Source organism: Copadichromis virginalis, linkage group LG3, assembly GCF_057382275.1.
Source record: "Copadichromis virginalis isolate Kocher_CV1m ecotype Utaka linkage group LG3, C_Virginalis_male_GT1.1, whole genome shotgun sequence".
Classification (NCBI taxonomy): Eukaryota; Metazoa; Chordata; class Actinopteri; order Cichliformes; family Cichlidae; genus Copadichromis; species Copadichromis virginalis.
The window spans coordinates 65,105,608-65,126,357 of NC_140620.1; the positions used below are offsets into that span (position 1 = coordinate 65,105,608).

General features: G+C 41.9%; 3 protein-coding genes across 3 annotated transcripts; 2 read left to right on the top strand and 1 right to left on the bottom strand.

Moving 5' to 3' along the window:
• Positions 1–138: 138 nt before the first annotated feature.
• mpdu1b (mannose-P-dolichol utilization defect 1b) lies at positions 139–5,529 on the bottom strand. Its single transcript, XM_085451880.1, has 7 exons — positions 5,363–5,529; positions 3,435–3,500; positions 1,972–2,104; positions 1,770–1,855; positions 1,348–1,466; positions 933–1,043; positions 139–754 (listed from the first exon to the last, which is right to left on the bottom strand). The coding sequence occupies exons 1-7, from the start codon at positions 5,487–5,489 to the stop codon at positions 635–637; spliced, it is 762 nt and encodes a 253-aa protein (XP_085308006.1). The 5' UTR covers positions 5,490–5,529; the 3' UTR covers positions 139–634.
• A 3,848-nt stretch (positions 5,530–9,377) lies between these two features.
• mblac1 (metallo-beta-lactamase domain containing 1) lies at positions 9,378–12,063 on the top strand. Its single transcript, XM_085451882.1, has 2 exons — positions 9,378–9,838; positions 11,273–12,063. The coding sequence occupies exons 1-2, from the start codon at positions 9,419–9,421 to the stop codon at positions 11,513–11,515; spliced, it is 663 nt and encodes a 220-aa protein (XP_085308008.1). The 5' UTR covers positions 9,378–9,418; the 3' UTR covers positions 11,516–12,063.
• Positions 12,064–13,163: 1,100 nt separating this feature from the next.
• LOC146716654 (lysophosphatidic acid receptor 6) lies at positions 13,164–18,085 on the top strand. The gene is made up of 2 exons (XM_085452835.1): positions 13,164–13,779; positions 16,391–18,085. Exons 1-2 carry the CDS (start codon positions 13,678–13,680, stop codon positions 17,351–17,353), a joined length of 1,065 nt encoding a protein of 354 aa, XP_085308961.1. The 5' UTR covers positions 13,164–13,677; the 3' UTR covers positions 17,354–18,085.
• Positions 18,086–20,750: the final 2,665 nt, after the last annotated feature.

The window sequence follows — 20,750 nt, forward strand, 5'->3', positions numbered from 1 at the left end:
TCACAAAGATAGCTAGACAGGAACACACACGCGCGCACACACACACGCGCACACACACACACACACACACACACACACACACACACACACACACTCTTTATGTGATGATGCAGAAAAGAAAAACTGTAAACCTCCAACTTAGAATCACAATATTTTATTTCAGCTGAAGAGAAATTCAATATAAGGATATGTTGTGTCGCTCGCTGCTGTTACAATACAAGTCAGTGGAATATATATGATAAACAAATGTGCAATGGTTACTCGTCGTGTTTCCTCCACAGGGCCTACAGATTTAACCCTGTGATGATTAAAACCAGTGTGAACCACAATCAGGGAAACTGCATCAAAAGGAATGTAAGGACAGTGCAGGGAGGGAGAGGACTAGAGCAGCAGCTCGACCCATAATTTAACCCCACCACCAAAGCTGTTCATCATAAAAGCTGAATGATCAGCCTGGCTTGTTACAATTTCACCTGTACGTCAGTCAGGTGCACATCTATAATACCATGTGTCCCAAAGGCTTTGTACAAACATTTCATGTGTAAGTTTGGTCTTCCAAGTTTAAAGACACACATAGTGTCTAACGAACATGTAGATGGCTCTCTGTTATCCACGTTTAGTGACGGTTATTTGTCTAATCCTCTTTTTTCTTCTGAGGTGAACTGTTCCAGTAGTAAAGAACCTGCAGAGTAATAATGCCGTTACAGGTTGAGGATATGACGTAGGTGAGCGCCATCAGTGAGTCTCCAGTTTCCTGTAAAAAGACAGCATAAAGCTCAATAATTTACTTTTTGCAGAATGTGAACCATGTCCTCTATAATGAGATCTTAGTTCAATAAAGAGCTAACGCTCTGATGAGGAATGGTCCCCGTAAAAACTGCTCAAACCAGGGCAAAGACACGGAGGTGTGCATTGTATTTTAATCGTCTCACCTGTACTGAGGTAAAGATGCGTGCGAGGGACCCAGCGAACAGCAGGAAAACAGACACGGCGGAGAGCTGGCCGGTGTGACCGTTAGCGTAGTTGGTGGATGCCTGGATGAGCTGAGAGAACCGGACAGATTATCACGTGTTACTCAAGCTCGAGCGTTTGTTTGTGGAGGCTGACACGTTCTTCTATCTGCATGTTGTTAGTGGACACTGTAAAGATGGATTCATCTGATGACACGTGTTAGCTGACATATCATACACACAATGAGGTCTTGAAAATGTATTACAAGCTAATCACTCTGAGTACTGTCAGTCTGTCTGGATGCACTGTACTGTGTTACAGGAATGCCTGAAAAGACAACGTCTGAAAAAAGCTACAGATGATTTAAAACCACGCGTGTGACGTGTGCAGGCCTACCCTCCCAATGATGATCGCCGGCATGTTGAAGGCCTGCAAGGAGGTAACCACTGACATAGGAGTCACTGGAGACAGCAGCAGGACCAGCAGGATAAAGTATATAACCATGAATAGGAGACCTGCAAGGGAAGCAACATGTCGATGTAACAATGTTAAACTGAATGATTCGTCTCATGTGGAAGCACGTTTCCGCCACAAAAACAAACAAACAAAAAGGTATCCGTTCAGTTAAGACTAGCTGTGAGATGTAAAATGTCTTTTTCATGTATATTTTGGTATTTAATAACATCAAGGGGAGAAGTCAAACCATTGGTCACAGTTATACGCCACATGAATACATGCTCGAAGCGACTATAAGCTTCACAAAATTCTACAACGACCGAAGCAGTTCTGGTAACAGTTCAGTTTGCATGAAGTCTTACCTGTGCTGGTTCTTTTTCCATAATGCTGAATGAGGAAGCCAATGGTGACTGTTTGCAGCATGAGGAAAAGAGCCTCACCCCAGGAACTGCAGTGACATACGGCATAAAGAAAACCTGGACCCTTAATAAACACTGATTACAATAACATGCAGAATTCAGAGCGCCTTGTGTCCATTTCTACTTCAACCAAACATGGTCCAACCTGAAAGGGAAGTTGTTGGCAACACTGTAAGCCATTGTCCCTGTGATCGCCAACAGCTCCAGCAGCACAGACTTGAAGCTCAGCCCCTCAGCGCTCTTCGCTCCAAGAAGCTTTAAGATCTGAGGAAGCTTCACTGTTAAAAAACAATTGGGGAAAAAGTTATAAAATAATTTAACACACAGTACCGTACAGAAGTCCTGCACCGCCCCTCGCCTCTTTATATTTTCAAGGAAAATAGGTGGAAGATGGGTGCAGCGATTTACTGAAGCAAACAATACAGTGTATACACTACCAGTCAAGAGCTTGAAATGGTACAAAGTGTTGAACTGTCAGAGGTTAAACAACATAATGCTCATTCACAATGATACAAAAAGCCCTTTTTCAGGAACAACATGGGCTAACAGTTTGAAGCTGCTCTGCAGCAGTGCAGAAGCTGCTGCTCCTACAGCTCCAGCCCCCTCTGTCTGCATAAAGCAGTGCTGGACACACTGTGGTACCAAAGCCTCGTCAGCATCAGCTGAACAGTGCTGTACTGCAGAAAGTAGAGTGATGTGAGGAAAAGGCGATTAACAATGAAAGAGAGACAGAAGATCACAACACTTATACATGCAGGTCTGAAAAAAAAGAACAAGATGGAGAGCTTGGAAACACGGAGTGTCCATCACAGCCTCCAGACTGAAACCCCATCGAGCTGGTTTGAACTGGACAGAAGACTGAAAGCAAAGCAACCATAAATTCCCACATTCATGGGAACTTCTGCTACAGATACGGGAGAAGATTTGATTTCTGTTGCAGAAAGAAGCCACGACTGTGTTCAGCTGTTACATTTTGGTCCATAAAGTGATCCCATGATTTCTTTTTAACTCCAATTGCTTATTAATTATTTTATTTATTATTGGTCTGAAAGGGCCCTTCATAAACTCCAACTTCTTCAAAGTTCTGCAGCTCGGGTCATAACTTGCACTCCGTGAAGAGCTCATATTACCCCAGCTCTTCAGCAGCTTCACTGGTCGCCCATAGAAGCCAGGATAAATTTTAACATCTTACTTCTTACGTACAAGTGTATCCATAAATCTGCTCCTTCATATTTGTGTGAGCTGCTCCACTGTTTCCCTCTCAGATCCTCATCTGCTATTCATCTTACTGTTCCTGACGTCTTCTCACAAGCTGGCTGTAGTTAAACCTTTACTCAAAAAGCATCTCTAGACCCAGCAGTCTTAGCTAATTATAGGCCAATCGCCAACCTTCCTTTACCTCATGATATAAAGCACCTTGAGGCAAATATGGGCCTATACTACATAGGATATATGACTATAATTAATTATTTCACTAAAATTAAATGAAATTGATGTTTATTTATAATTAAAAACAAATAAGCCAAACAATATATTCTATCTTTTGATTGACTAAGGCAGCAATTCAGATAACAGCAGGTACAAAGAGAGGTGGAGGAAGCATTTTACCCATCACTGATCCCAGTATGATGCCGATCCCCAGGCCTTTGCTCAGTACAATCTTCAGACATGGCACTGGAAGAAAACACAGGCTGAATGATTATCAGGACCTTTGGAATGTAATGTCTGCAGCAATACATTCATTATTTATTATTATTTTATTTATTATTTTTTTATTTGCAGTAAAGGAAAACAGTTAAGTGAAGAAAAAAAAATCACTGCACTGTTAAACTGATTTTGAATAAAAATCGTAAAGTTGCAAAACAAACCAAACAAACAGGCCTTTGTTTCTACAGCAGGGATATTAAAGTTAACTGAACCTATTAGTGAACAAACATTTAGGCATCTTTAATTTCATATTTAGTAATAAAGCCGAAACTAAAACCAGAAAAACTATTTTGGAAACTAACCGAAAAGGAAACAACTCAACTCGGTTCAAAGCATCCATCAGAATCAGAAATACTTTATTAATCCTGAAGGAAATTATAGAGTAATTTTTCTGCTGTGTATCTGGGCTCAGGTTGCAAGTCTGACTGAGGCCAGGCAGGAGGTAGGACATGGCTGGAACACGTCACCTAGCTGGTGTCCAGGATTCATCCTAGTGGATGCCTCCGCTGGCTCCTTTCAATGTGGAGGAGCTATGGCTCTACTCTGTCCCTCTTCAATGACCAAGCTCACCATTTCTGTAAGGGAGAGCCCGGCCGCTCTTTGAATGAAACTCATCTCTTGGCACTTGTAGCCGTAACCTCTTTAGTCACTACTCAGAGCTTGTTCCACAGGTGAGGTAGGAATATAGACCGCTAAATCGACAGCCTTGCTCTCATACTCAGCTCTCTCTTCACCTCAACAAACTGCGTCCGCATCGCTCCAGATACCGCCCCAATCCGGCGTTCCCCTCGCTCAGGAACACGACCCCGAGAACTTCTGTATTTCAGGCAGTAACCTATCCCAGATTCAGAGTGGGCTCGCCACCCTTTTCTGTCTGGGAACCATGGTCTTTGACATGGAGGCGCTAATTCTCTTCTCCACAGACAGCTCCAGTGCAAGCTGGAGGTCATGATCCCAAGAAGCTAAAAGAACCGCATCGCCCGCAAAAACCAAAGATCAGATCCTGAGGCCCCCAAAGTGAACAAGAACAAAAACTAATTTAAATATTCAATTATAATAACTCTGTACCACAGTCTGTGTCGTAAATACATTTTCCTCTCTCAATAAGATTCACTTCTAACTCCAGTGAAACAGAACACACGGCAAACAGGATTACACTAAGTTTACTTCAACATTACAGAGATTGGAACTGCCAGCGTTTCGATTTTGTGAAAAAGAAATCACGGAGACATTTGCTACAATTCTTTTATAATCTCACGAAAATGAAGCCATCTGCTTGTAAACCTACATTTGTGAATAATGAACTTGGCAAAAATCAGCATGTGATTAATAAGAGAAAAGGTAGAATAATCAGAGCTAACAAAACGACGTTTCTACAGTAAATGACATCGTGACTTAAATCTGTGAATCAACTTTAAAGACATTTCCTTCACCTGATTTTTTAAATGAACTTTTTGAAATAAATTGAGAGAATAAAAACACAAATATTCCTCCAATAACTTTTTCCCGTTTGCTGTTTTTCTGACTTTGTAGTTCGTAGTTGGAGTAACAGAGTGGAACTGACACGGTGTTGCCAGTCGTGTCGAACCCGTGTTCAGGTACATTCGTGTCGTTACTTTGTAGCAGACTGCTGGTTCAAACGAGCTCCCTCATTGTTTGCATGCAGCTGTATTCAAATATCGTTACATTTTAACTAAGCGTTCCGACACCACATGACTCACTTTATTTACACCTAACGTGGAAACGTCGCTCGTGTCCTGTCATCAGACCCTCAGAGTTACACTTTCCGGGAATAAACTGCGCTTGTCAAACTACGACGAGCCTCTTACCGTCTAGAAAGTTGAACTTGAGGAAGAACTCGTCGTAGCATGATTCTGGCATAAAATATGTCAACAGAAGCCCTTTGAAAGGATCCATGAAAGACAAACCCTCAACAACAACGGCTTCTTCCGCCATTGTCAAGATGTGACGTCGCCGTTAATGTGTAACAGAAACAAGATCCCACCGGTTCAAATGACATCACAAGTGTTCCGCTAACAGTGTGCTGTCATAAAGTGCTCGACTCCATCATGTAACATTACAGTACGTGTTTAGTTAATTTCTTACATATATATCAGTTACACAGGTACCACCTAAAAGATAAAAACAACATTTCTAGAAGCTGAAAAAGTGTCTTTTACAAACGATGGAGCTGTAACTAACTGTAAGGGATCGGATAGCAATCAAATTCACCGCATTATTACAGTGGAATTAAAGTAAATCACACTTATTATGGTTTTAGGTCGATTACTATTTCAATTCAATTTCTATAGCCATAGTTCACAAGAACTAAGCCTGACGCTTGGTGACAGTGGGAAGAACAGGAAGAAATCTCTGACAGAATCAGGCTGAGACATCAGGTTGGCCATCTGGCACGATCGTTTGGGGATGAGGAGAGAAAGCCAGAGATCAACTAATAAATAAATGCAGAGTGGTGTATAAACACACAGTGAGTGAAAAAAGTACGTGAAGAAGAAAGACTAAACCTTTTGTAGTATAACCAAGACAGGATTCAGGGTCATCTTATCCAGCCCTAACTATGCATTTTTTAATAAGGAAATTTTTAAGTGCAATTCTAATAGTAGAGACGGTGTCTGTGTCTGAGCTGAAGGCTCTGCCTCCCATTCTACTTTTAAATACTCTATGTAGTTAAACCACAAGTAAAGCAGCAGGGGCCTGAAGACATTGTGTGTGATGAGAATGATTATACATTTGATTCTGGACCTAACAGGGAGCCAATGAAGAGAAGCCATTATGGGCAAAATACACACACTATTTCTAGTCCCTGTCAGGACTCTTGCTGCAGCATTTTGGATTAACTGAAGGCTTTTCAGGGAGTTTTTAGGACTTCCTGATAATAATGAATTACAGTCGTCCAGCCTGGAAGTAATAAATGCATGAACTAGTTTTTCAGTGTCACTCTGAGACAGGATATTTCTAATTTTAGAGATGTTGCGCAAATGGAAGAACGCAGTCCTACCAGTGGGATTCCATTAGGACAAGCAAGGGAAGCAGTTTGTCAAATCTAAAACATAATTTAAGATTTAGACCAATCTCTGTCCTTTCAGAATCAGAAAACTTTATTAAGCCTTACGAAAATTATGTCTTGGTTTTTGAAAAGAAAGCTATTGAAACAAATGAATACTCTAAAATACTGAGTGAAAGTCAAAGAAAAAAGTGAGGAGAAAAAGTCAGGAGCAGCTGAAACAGATTTGATCATAAAGCTCCTGTCTGTTAATATGTGCATCCAGCCTTTCCATTACTACCATCTTGTGGCTGCAGTTAGCTATTGTTGCTGAAAGCTGTATTTAGTCTCATTACAAAGTGTAGTCGTCTTTCTCTCTGAGGGCTTTTGGTGTTCTGAGATCCGTTATGATCTCCACTTTCATATGGAAAGGAAGCTAGAATTAACAAATAGATGAGCTTCACTTATTTAGCATAGTAACAGATGAGTTTCCTTTTAGAAAACATGAAATAAGACAAAAAGTCAGAGAGATCAGATAGAAGCTCAGAGTATGGGCCAAGTGAACACAAATAAAACCGTGTTTGAGTTTTCCAGGGTAGACAAGCGTCAGGCTTTGAAACGAATTGAAACACTGTCTGTGTCTTTGGTTGCTATGCTACAGGGGGTGATTGCTGCCATTTCCTCGCTTCAGCCTGTGCGGCAAGTATTCAGATAGTTAGTATGGGTCGGGGTGGTGCTTAAACTAACATAATCATAACCTTTATGTTTCTGTAAGACAGAGTCAATCAATATATTAATTCATCATTCATTTGTATACTAACAGGGACCTAATGTTTCACTGTGTTACTCTGTGGTGGAGCTGTGGACACTATATTGTTCTTTCTGTGCGATTTCCTTTATGTTTAACTTGTTTTTTGGTTAGTTTGCTCCATCATCTGTCTACACTTAGCTATTCTGTCCATAAAAGCTATGACTAAAACTGCTGATAAAGGGTAACAAAGACACAGTCCAACACCTACTGGAAGCTAGTTGAACTTACTGCTGGCAATACAAACCAAGCTTTATGGTTGTACAGGGATTGAATGGCCCCTAACAACAGGCCAGACACCTCATACTCCAAAAGCACCCAGAGGATACCCTGAGATACCTGGTTAGATGCCTTCTCCTTAAAAACACGTGTAGACTGGTTGGGCAACCTCCCACACCCCCCCGAATATCCTTGAGAGGATAACGAGCTGGTCCAGTGTTTCAATGACCAGGATGAAAACCACATGTGTCCTCCTGAATCCAAGGTTCAACTAACAGATAAACTCTCTCTTCATTACCCTGGGATAGACTTTATTGGGGAGTATAATCCCTCAATAGTTGGAGCCACATCCTACAGGCCCCTTCTTAATCAGGGGAACCATCACTTCAGTTTGCCCATCTAGAGGCCACCCCAACCTCAACGTTGCAGACACATGTCAGCCAGGACAGTCCTAAGAGATCTACGAGAAACCCAAAGTCACCTTACAAAGAACAAAATTAATAAAAGGAACAATAGTCATAAAATACATAAAATAAGTTAAAATTGCAAAACAGAACTTGACAACAGATCAAATCAGCACTAAAGTGAATAAACCAGTTTGAACAGATGTGTTTTGAGCTGTGACTTAAACACAGAAAGGGAGTCAATATTTCTTATGGCTGGAGGAAGAGAGTTCCAGAGCCGAGCGACTGAAAGCTCACTGAAAGCTCTGTGACCCACAGTGATGAGACCCGCGGACGGAACAGTAAGATGAATAGCAGATGAGGATCTGAGAGGGCGGGAAACAGTGGAGCAGCTCACACAAATATGAAGGAGCAGATTTATGGAGACACTTGTACGTGAGAAATAAGATTTTAAAATTTATCCTGGCTTCTATGGGCAACCAGTGAAGCTTCTGAAGAGCTGGGGTAATATGAGCTCTTCACGGAGTGCAAGTTATGACCCGAGCTGCAGAACTTTGAAGAAGTTGGAGTTTATGAAGGGACCTTTCAGGAAGACCAAACAGGAGGGAATTACAGTAATCAATCCAGGACGTAATAAAACTTCAGTTTTATTACTGTTAAGTTTGAGAAAATTGGAGGAGAACCATGAGCTTCAGCTTCCCTTGTAATGCAACTGAAGCTTTGCTTGAGGTGGAAGTCGAAGAACTGGCAGACTGGGGCCTCAGACATTCCCAGTGTCTCATCCAGAAGCTTCTTCAGTTCCAGGCTTCTCGGATATGAAGTGACACGTCTTCAGGAAACTTAAGAAGTCCAGTTGCTCTTATTTCTAAACTCTAGATTCCCATGACCTAGATGATGGTGAACCTACACAGACCACTTGACCAGCTGTCTTACTGTGTCTTGTGAAACAACATACATCGTCTTTTTTCACGAGGGTGTAACTATCTGTATGCTGGCATCTGTCTTATTTCCAGCCATTTCATTTCCTGCTTTCTGTTCCATCTCTTCATTGTCTTTATTCTTATCACCACACTGTGTTTGTGCTGAAAGAGAAATCATTTCCTATGACTAAAACTGACTCTGAAGTATGATCTCATTAACTCATCTACAGAAGGCGTTTTGCAGAGGCCGATAATCACCACAGACTTTTTTTTAATAATAAAGAGAGTAAAGTCCAGAGTATTATTTCAGCTTTATTCTCAAACTGATCAATAATATATTTTTCTGAATAAAGCCCTAATACTCCTTCGTGCTTTGCTCCAACCCAATGACTATATAAAAGATGCTTTCAGTCGTCGGTTTAAACCCGCAGTAACAGATAACAACCATTAGAGGGCAGCAGACTTCTCTGTTTATTCCGCTTTTTCAGGAAGAAGAAGAAACGCTCCACACCACTTCCGTAACTGCAGTGATGGAGGTAACCTCTGGTGGATGTTGTTCCCTTAAGAAAGTCCCTCTGTCAGAGACGGAGTTGGATTTCTGCGGTCAGGCGTATTCCGTGTCCGTCCTGAAACCCGGATATTGTTGTCCGGAGACTGACGGGAACTTCAGAGCCGACGGGACCATCACTCTGATAACGGGACTGAAGAATATCCTGGTCGACACTGGGGGGCCGTGGGACCGGGACTTCCTTCTGACGACCTTAAAAAAGAGAGGTTTGGACCCAGAAAACATTGAGTTGGTCGTGGGCACCCACGGACACTCAGACCACATTGGAAATCTGAGTCTTTTCCCAACTGCAAAGATGATTGTAGGATATGACGTCAGTGAAGGGGACAGATACAGTCCCAGCGAGCTGGCAGAGGGACAGACTTACACCGTTGATGAACATGTGAGTTTTTCATTTTTGTCACAACACACACTGAAATTTAAAGGTTGAACCGAGAGATTTATTTCTTATTTTGATCTTCATTTAGCTGGAATACAACACACTGAAACCACCGCGATGCAAACACGGACTGTGTGTGTGTGTGTGTGTGTGTGTGTGTGTACCAGTTGTCATTACTATTTACGCAGTAATGAACTATTACACTATTTACATTTACATAATTACCTTAGGGATTAATAAAGTATTCTCATTCGGATTACATTAATTCTCGCTGAAGGCATCAGAACTATGAATAAACATGAAATTCTGTAGTAAACAAGAAAAGTGTGAAATAACTCAGGACATGTTTGATATTTCAGGTTCTTCCAAACAGCCTTTGCTTTGAGTCCTGCTTTGCTCCCTCTTGGCGTTCTCTCCATGAGCTTCATGAGGTCGTCTCCTGAAACGGTTTCCAACAGTCTTGAAGGAGTTCCCAGAGATGCTGAGCACTTGTTGGTCCTTTGCCTTCACTCTGAGCTCCATCTCATCCCAAACCATCCACACTGGGTTTAGGTCAGGTGACTGTGGAGGCCAGGACCCATCAGACCAAAGCACAGATGTCCTCTGGTCTAATGTCCACTCCTTGTGTTTCTCAGCAGCTGTTTGACCATAAAGGCCTGATTCACACAGTCTCCTCTGAACATGTAGAGATGTGTCTGCTACTGGAGCTCTGTGTGGCATCTATCTGGGCTCTGATCTGAGCTGCTGTTAACTTGTGATTTCTGAGGCTGGTGACTCGGATGAATGTAGAGGGGACTCCTGCTCTTCCTTTCCTGGGGCGTCCTCATGTCAGACAGTTTCATCGTGGTCTTGATGGTTTTTGTGACAGCACTTGGGGACACATTCAAAGTTTTAGCAGTTTTACAGCCTGACTGAGCTTCAGTTCTGAAAGTAATGATGGGCTGTTGTTTCTCTCAGCTGATTGGTTCTTGCCATAATATGAATTCTAACAGTCGTCAAATATGGCTGCCAGCTGTGCACCAACCTGACTGCTGCACAACACACCTGATGGTCCCAACCTCATTAAGAAGGCAAGAAATTCAGCAAATGAGCCCTGACAGGCTCACCTGTGAGGGGAAACACGTCAGGTGACCCCATCATGAAGCTCACTGAGAGAAGGCCGAGGGTTTGCAGCGCTGCCAACAAAGCAAAGGCTGGAACTTAAAATATAAAACATATTTATCACGTTTGTCTTTACTACATAATCCCATATATCTTGCTTCATATAGGTGACGTCTTCAGTTTGTATCTACAATGTAGAAAGTAGTAAAAATAAAGAAAAACTATTAAATAATTTCAACAATAATCTCAAAATTTGAGTCCTGTGACAGAGTTGGTGATCTCGTTGGTTTTTCTAAATGTATGTAGTGTTTTTAAATAGTCTTGTTTCATCCACAGGTGTCTATAGTTCCCACTCCAGGCCACACAGGACAAGATATCAGCGTGCAGGTGAAGGGGACCTCAGCAGGCACCGTGCTGATCGCAGGAGATCTGTTTGAGTGCTGCTCAGACGAGAACAGCTGGCGGGATCTAAGTATGAACGCTGCAGTACACGAGGTCAGCCGCCAGGAGGCCTTACGTACTGCCGACGTGATCATACCAGGACACGGACTTCCATTCAGAGTTCTCAGGAACAAGTGACTCCAACTTGTGAATTGAAGGGACTTTACTGAATACTAGGAGCTCGACTCGGATCATTCAAGCCAAAGTTAAGAACTTCTGGCAGGAAGACAAACTTCCACATACACCACTGTGACACTGAATGTAGTTTTCTGTGAATTGCTGTGGGATTTTCTACATTTCTGCCTTAATTCGCTTACCTTTCACAGTGGACTGAGAAAAAACATTCTCTGGTTAATGTTAAATGAACTCATAATAAAACTTGTATGGACTTTTCAACATGTAGCTGCAAAATTGTGGTGGAACCACTGACATCAGCACACGACACAAATGAGGTCAGTGACAGGAAATGTTTATTGTTCCACTATTAAAGCCTCAAATATCAAACTGGTGTCTACAGAACATTTGTTCACAAAGAAATCTCCATTGTTTCTTTATCACTGTTGGTCAGCAAGTTTATAACCGATCCTGAACTTCCAAAGAAATCCAAACTCCGTTGTCTGTAATCATTAATGCGTCATCTAATAAAGACTATTCAAAACGAGCTGGGTTTTGAAACGATGTAATGGATTAAAGACGAAGAAACAAACTTTTCTGTCCCACATGTGAAGTTAGTCTCGGACATACAGCTAAACAAACAGGTGAGCCTGAAGCTACATGTATCTGCTCGTGTCTGGTTAAAGTCATTTCCACGGCCCAAAGACAAATTCTTCTCTGAAAAGATCAAAATCATCGACGTACCCTCACACAGACCCACAGCTTGTTATCAGTGTGTTATCAACACAAATGCATGGAGGTGCATCTGTGACATGTGACTCAGCTGATTTAGGGCTCGTGATGAGAAAATACATTTTCTTTTTTAAACATTTAGTGCTGTTGACCTTTAGAGGACTCTATATCAAAGAAGCAAGGATCGATGAGTTAAAGAGAACTCCTTTGAAGGGGTGATTTGTTAAAGCCCCACCTTTAGCTGCATCTGAGGACCCATGAGAGCTAAAACACAAACATGAACATTTTATCTGTAAACTTGAAAATGTGGACACTTGGTGAAAAGCAGAACTCTGCAGACTCAGCGTGTACAGGAGGGTGTGCGACGAGCCTCCTACATAAACTGTCTGCAGACTCACTCGTTCGCACCGTCGCGCTCTTCCTCACTGATTTGAAGAACTGTGGGAAGAACTATGGCCCACTCAGGAAGTCAGATATGTGGGAGGGTTGATAGGAGGAGGAGGACCAGCCAGTCTGGATCCTGACATGCAGTTTTGTGTGTGGTTGATATCCGACTGTGATGAAAGGTCACGTGTTTGACGATTTTAAAAAAACAGCAGAAAAATAGAAAAAACAAAAACTTGAATTAAAAAATTTATTTTTACATAGTGAAAATATTTGACAAACACGAGAGAGCCGAATTAAACTCTACAGATTAATATGTTAATATGCCACAGCATGTCTAATACTGAAACACTCTTTAAGCCTGACACTTGTTCTGCTCCTTCAGTCACATTTACATCTACATAGTTCTGCCACTGTAGAACTATGTAGCCCCAAAACGATGCCAGTTTTGGGGCTTGTTTTGTGTTTTTTCCTATTTCCGTTGTGTTTTGTGTTATTTTGCAGCTTTTTTCTATTTGCTGTTGTTTTCTTAAGTTGCAGTCCACTTGACCTCTCAGGGTCACTGTTAGTTGGGGTTTGGGGAAGGTTGGGGTAACATCCTGTCAGCTGTGACTGAAGAAAGGTTTGTTCCACTGATGTTTCCTCCAACATCCAGATGAACAGAACCCGGGTGATTTGCTCGCCTCTAGAGGGATCTCTCTTCTAAGATATAAATATGATGTAAATTTAACATCAAGCTAGAAGTAAATCAAGCTCAGCATTATTCATGTAAGCCAGTCAATAATAACTAAAACTTAAAAAAGACAACGAGCCTCGTCTGTTTTGTCACATGACTTTGAATTTAGAAAATAGTCATTTTTATTTTAATACAAAGATTTTTAGATCTGCTTGGAGATGACCCAATAACATTTGTAACATAATAAATTTTGTTTATGTTTACACAAACAATAACGATATGAGAGCAAACTACAGACTGTGTGTGGATACATTTCCATAACACGTACAGAAAATGTAAAGAAAGTATTCGTACCACACACACGTGTGAAAACTGAGCAGAGAGAAGCTGACCGATGTCAGCACAGGAAGCTGCCTTGTGGCAAAGATATCAGCTCACCACAGAAGTGCTCTTCTTCTGCTTCCACTGGATCTTTATAAATTTAATCATCAAACAGGTAAAACTCACACTATCAGCGCATTTACAAATTACCTTTAAACACTATTTTATACTATTTAACACTATTTTAGTACTTGTCACTCAGCTCTACAGAGGGTAAAACCAAACCAGAAAATTGTGGGGAATGTTATTTGTGTATCTTCCTGTCCTTACCTTAGTCTGTGTGAACGACATGAAACTGAAAGAAATGTACTGGTTTGAAAATGCACTGACTATTTCATGTTATTTCAAACATACACAAATAATGTTTAGAAACAGAGATACTGTTGTACCTTTGCATGTCTTCATGGTGTGAAATGTTTTACAAATTGTCAAAAAAACAAAAACCCAGTAAACTAAAGTAAAGCGCAACATTTGGCCAAACGTGGATTTTCATTTACAAGCTCTCAGCTAAAATCTTCCAGGTAGCCAATGACTTTTCAGCTATTTGTTATAACCAAATGGAAATGTTACAGTGAATGAGCTGTAAACCCAGAGCACTTGTATGATGTGTAATTATGAAAGGTAACATTAGAAGTACTTTTAAGTACTCTGCAATAGGCTCTTATGGTGGATTTGGGATCTTGTAACAAAAGAATACATAGGACGACTAATTTTTCATCATGTCCATTCATTTCTTTTCTCACATACATATTTGAGTAGGTTGGGGGATATGCATGGCAACATATGTGATAGACTGTTTTACATTCGTCCTCCCAAACTACTTAAGGACATATGCCATTTAAAGTGCTATCTTTCCTGATAACGTGTTAGTGAAGCAATAAGTTTATACTGTGTATGTACTGTTGGAGCTACAATGCCTTTTGAGTACAGCTTTTACAGATTATGTAGCAAAAACTCCACAGAGGGGGATTATTTTTCCACGATTGCACCCTGTGGAAACAGCTTTGCCAGACTCCAGATTTTTATTTCCTGTGCGTACACGCAGCATGATGTGCTGTTCTGTTATGAATGGTTAAACTGGAGGCATGCAGACTAAGTGCAAGTGCAAGGCCTAGACGAGAACAGGCAAGAGAGCAGGACTGAGTTGCATGTTCTCAGTTAAACACATGCACACACTTGGGCCATATGGTGGTGAGGGTTTAAGTGAAGCCAGTGGACTGTGACTCGAGGAACAGATATGGTCTGGGGGAAGGAAGACAGGAGAATTAGTCCATGCATCATTTTCGAGTAATCTCTCCACAACCATAATTTACTCAAATGAGAGGGATACACTGAGTCCAAATTCCTCGGAGTCATGCAGAGAGGCTGAGAGGGTGAGCAGGCAGGAGAGGAGAGGTGGAGTTTTGAGAAGGAGGTGCTGTAAGAAAAACCATTGGGTGCAAACATGTTAATCTCCTCCCTCAATAGCTGTCTTACCTTCTGCTGCTGTGCTGGAGAAGGGGAACTGGCCACGCCCATCTGCCTGTGCCACCAGCACGCACTCTTCTCGCCTCAGCCCCCAGCTCCTCACTACCACTGCCCCAGCCTTCTACCAAACTCGTGACAAATAAGCTCTCCAACTCTATTACCTCACACAACCCTCGTCTTCCTCTCTCCGTGTCCACTAGAGTTGGATGTCTTAAGACCTGTCTTGGTCTCGATACCAGTCTCGAGACCACTTTTACGTGGCCTTGGTCTTGTCTCGACTTTGTCTTGGTCTTGGTTTTGGTCTCGATACCTTGTGGTCTTGGTATTGTCTTGGTTTAGGCGGTCTTGACTACAAGTCTAGTGTCCACTCAGTAATCTCTGCTCCCTTTTCTTCCCATAGACCGTTCAAGTCCTCCGCCAGTTATCCCTGCAATCCCAGAACTGTTATTGTTACTCTGTCACTGTAGATAAGTCATTTACACTCTAGCTAAATGCGTACTGTGATCTGCTGCTGGGGTCCGCCTGAGTTGCTCCTAACAAACTCACCTTTAAAAAGACTTCCGCTTTCTTACAGTCAGTGGAGAATACTGTGCTAACATCCTCCTTCACAGCACGAGGCGGCTCTATTCCCCTCTCTAACATGTGTTCAATCACATTGAAGCCAGTGATTGGCTCCTCTGCCACCCTATCTTCCTGAGCTACTAATACTGGTACTAGAAGCTTTGACTGCGGAGCCTCTTCTGTGGGTAACCTGAATGTGATTTCAGCCCACCCAGCAAATAGCCAATGATAGAGCTCAATCATCCTTGTAGTGTCCCTTCAGTGGTATGAAGCTGTGCGAGGGCGAGGTCTGTTTTAATCACTAACATATTGCAAAGACTTAGGCCTGACGACGGCTTCAGTAATTCCAGCTTCACTGTGATTCGTTTTAAGTCCAGTTTCGATTTGGTGAATCAGGTTGGAGTCTGACAGTTTGTCTTTCTTACACCAATTCAGAACTGTGTGTGACTGTGTGTAGTCACTTCAGTGAGCTGCTTCACTTATGGTTCTGATCAGCGTGTGCTTCTTTGACTGTTTCCCAGCTGAGATAGTAGTTTGTAACATTGCTGCCGTAGTAATCAAAGAAGCTTTATGTTGACATGACATAAGTTACAGTTATTTGATTGACGACATCTGAGCTGAACATGAATTGTTCTTTGATACTTAAACCTGCAACAAACCTGTTTTTTTCATGCATTATTTTTTCTGCTTTCTCACAGGTCACGATGTCCATCAGCAACACCACTACCTGCACCAATGACAGTACGAACCACTTCGACATCATCCACGTGTGCTTGTACTCCTTCATCTTCATCGTGGGTCTTACTTTGAATGTTATAGCTCTGGTATTTTTTTTTTGTCAAATCAAATCCAGATCCCCAACAGTTGTCTACATGACCAACCTGACCGTGGCGGACTTTTTACTCATCCTCACATTGCCAGTGAGAATCTACTACCACCTTGGATTAGAAGGCATTCCTCTGGTGTTGTGTGATTGCCTTGGCTTGATCCTGAAGGCCAACATGTATGGGAGCATCTTATTCCTCGCTTGTATTTGCTTTGACCGCTGTGTCGCTGTCAGCTTTCCTATGTCTACAAGAATTCAGAGAGCAAGACAGAAGTCATGGTTGATTTGTCTTGGAGTCTGGATACTGTCCTTTGGTCCAAGTGTGCCAATCTACATCCTCAAGCGTGAAAATGTTTCTTTAAATGTTACTAAACATTGCTTTGATAACCCACCGGTTTATGCCACACAACCAGCAGTAGTTTTTTCCACTTTATTTCTGGGGTTTGGGCTCCCTTTAGCAATTATGCTAGTATGCTCCTGGATATTGGTTCATACTGTTCAAAAAAGCACTGTGGCTCAGACAAATCTGCTGAACAGCAGAAAGATCCGGAGGATGATTGCTACAAGTCTGCTTATTTTCCTATTCAGTTTCTCTCCATACCATGCTACCCTAGTTGTCCTCTCCCTGCACAGAGAGCCTATAACCTCTAGAACTTGTAGCGGTATGCACCCCATGTTGGCTGCATACCGCTACAGCCTGGCGGTGGCTTGTCTAAACACAGTGCTTAACCCCATTGCGTATTATTTCACCACAGATACCTTCAGGAAGAACATGGTGATAGGCACTGTTCAAAAGATGTTCCCCCTGTACAATCTGAGTTCAGGGCAGAGATAGCTGAGTGCTCACAATAGCTGAAAGATGTTGGAGGATCTCTTAGTCCCACTTAGCCCCATGGGTCACTGTTATCCTGAAAGGTGCATTCTGGGCATGTTTTCCTCAGTTGTCTGTATCTGTCTGTCTTTGGTTTATGTTCTCACCAACATCATCACCAGCACGAGTTCTGTTTTTCTCCTTTGTGCTCTTTCCTTGAAATACAAGCAGACTGTGAAATGACTTTTGCTTTTCTCTATATTGCTACTCAACCTTTAACGTCTTATTTATGAGGTGTTCTTTAAATGAGGGTCCTTCCAAAAGGTTCTTAACTCACTGGCATTAATTTTAGTTTTAATATCAAACCTGCAGCACAGCACAGTGCAGCCAGAGACACTGTTTCATCAACCACCAAGGCACGTATTATGCTTGCACAATACTAAGCCATCACAGGGAAGTGTTTCTCCACAACAACACATCTTGCATAATCTTGTATATACTATGTCTTCACAATGGTCATAAAGGTTTTTTTTTTTGGTTTTTTTTACCATGCAATAACAGATTCTAAAAACAAACAATGTAATGCACAAAGCTCATGGAGATGCAATAAAATAATATTCTATTATAAAAAAGTAGAAGATAATATCTTTTATTATACACGTTTGAACTACGTAAACATGAATTGCTATTGCTCTGCAAGGGTCCATTTATTCTGTTCCAAATTTTTTTAGTGCTGTCCGCATTAATGCGGCAAATCTCAGCGAGTTAAAGTGGATCGCCCCGTGCATAGAGCTGCATGGCATCAATGCGTTAGCGTGGTTAGCTCGTCAACACGTTGATGCTGTGCAGCCCCACGCACGGGGAGATCCACCTTAACTCGCTAACTGAGATTTGCCGCATTAATGCGGTCATGGCGTTAACATCATTTTAAAGAGATTAACACTGACAGCACTAAAAAATTTATATAAGAAGCACATAAACAGATTATCTGATTATTAGCAGCTAGCGGCTACGTGACTCCCGCTGAAGCAGTAATATTGTATTTAATTTTTCACACACTGCTTCTGTGTGTTGGCTTCGTTTTGTTAAATAAATAATTATACGATGTAATACGTCTGATTTTGTTGTTCACCTGAAATTGTATGTGCATCATCTGAAGACCATATTATTTATTACTATGTTCTGTTATGTTGGATAGCACAGGGGCCAAGACTTGATTGTATTCTTTCATCATTTCTAAACCTGTTTCCAAAAAAGTCAGGACACTGGACACAACAAATCGAATGTTGTAACTTTATCTTGCAAGTTCAGCACCTGGACTCTTTTACCAGAAAGCAATGCTGTTGGAAACTGTAGATAATGCGTCTGGTTAAAAGCCCATCTCTGAAACAGAGCTTGTCTGTACACCAGCATATTGCAGCTCCAAAACATGTATAATGAATAAATGAAATGATATTCTTGTATTCTCTGTGTCAAGTCGCTAAATGAAAAGTCCCCTGCTGTTATCTCCTGTCTCTTTATTGTTGTCTGTCCACTTTGAAAAGGTCACAAAACTAAAAAAAACAAACAAACAACAACCTGGTGGCTGTTTTATTTTGCATTCTGATTGGATGAGGACATGATGATAACAACCTTCAATCATCCTCCTCATTAGGTTCCTCATCGTGGGAGTTTCAAAGGAATATCAAAATTGGACCTCTTAGGCTTCAAGTTTGCTTATTTCAGCCTTTATGGCCAAACATTTTGTTCCATCAGTTTACTGGGGAGTTCTCACTAAAGTAAGATTGTTGGGAAGTTGGAAACTTTATCCTGGCTTTTCATTGTAAAGCAGTGGCTTCTTAGGTGCTGAGCAGCCTTGGAATTGTGATAAAGTGAATTTAAAGTCAAATAATCTTTCTATAAACACATTTTGGACTAAATGTATGAATGCATGATGCATGAAATAGATGCAGCAGTTATGCGATAAATCTAAAGAAATCAAACCATCGATGTGTAACAATAAGAAAAGATGCGGGGAAAAAGTACCGAACACATAAAGAAAGGGAAATCACATGGAAAGTCATGACATCAGCTGAAATCTGTCAGTAATTAGAAAGCAATCCTGTCACTTAGTACTGATTATTATCAGCTGGTTCAGGCCTAATTGATGGCCAATAAAACGTTGTGTCATTACCAATGTGCCACACAATGGACATTTCATGATATATAAAACCAGTGAGCATCTAAGGACTGTTGCAATCGTATTGCTGCGAAACATAACGATGACATTGGTTACAGAAGAATGTCTAAACTACCGAAGCTTCCACTGAGGACTCTGGGAGCTGAATTTGCATGAATGGAATAATGTACTGAGACATTCCTGACAAAAATCTACCAGGAGGATGAACAAAGAGTGCATGTTTCAGCAAGACAATGATGCCAAACACACGGCCAAGGAAACTCTAAACTGGTACCAGCCAATCAGCTGCCCTGAATCCAAATCTATGGGGAGTTATAGCACAGGCCACGGGACCTTCAGGATTTGAATGTGTGGGAGAATGGGCCAAAGCCACACCTGAGCAGTGCCTGCAGCATGTTTCTTCATACAGACGGTGTCTTCAAAGGTCATTATACCTCAGCATCATACAAAGTATTCAACTTAAGAATTTACACAGCGTTTTTCTTGTAATTACAATTGTTTGCTGAAGTGAATAAAACAGTGTGCTCTGTAATTGAAGGGCAGGAACAGCTTTGGTGTTTCAGACTGTGTGGCCACCCATGGCTCCAACACCATTGTGAAGTTTGCTGATGACACAGTGGTGTTGGGTGCCATCTCCAACAACGATGAGGCGGCCTACATGGATGAAGTGAAGAATCTGGCATCGTGGTGCCAGGACAACCACCTCCAGCTGAACGTCTGCAAGACCAAGGAGCTGGTGGTGGACTTCAGAAGGGGTCAGCACAGAGACTACAAGCCCATTATCATCAATGGAGCTCCAGTGGAGAGGGTGCAGTCCTTCAAGTATCTTGGTGTCCACATCTCCTCAGACCTGACATGGGCTGCCCACATTCAGGTCCAGACCAAAAAGGCTAGGCAGCGCCTGTATCACCTACGACAACTGAGGAAGTTCAGGGTCTCTCCAAAGATCCTCAGGATTTTCTATACAGGCGCTGTGGAGAGCATCCTCACACAGAACATGACATCGTGGTTCGGGAACAGCTGTGTGAAGGACCAAAAAGCTCTCCAGAGAGTGATCCGTACAGCAGAACGCTGCTGCAGGATTGCTCTCCCCCCACTTCAGGACACCTACACCAGGAGATGCCGGACTAGAGCAGCGCAGATACTGAAGGACCCGTCCCATCCTGGCAACAAACTGTTCCAACTTCTGCAATCTGGTAGAAGGTTCCGCATCTTCCGGGCAAGGACAGAGAGACTCAAGAG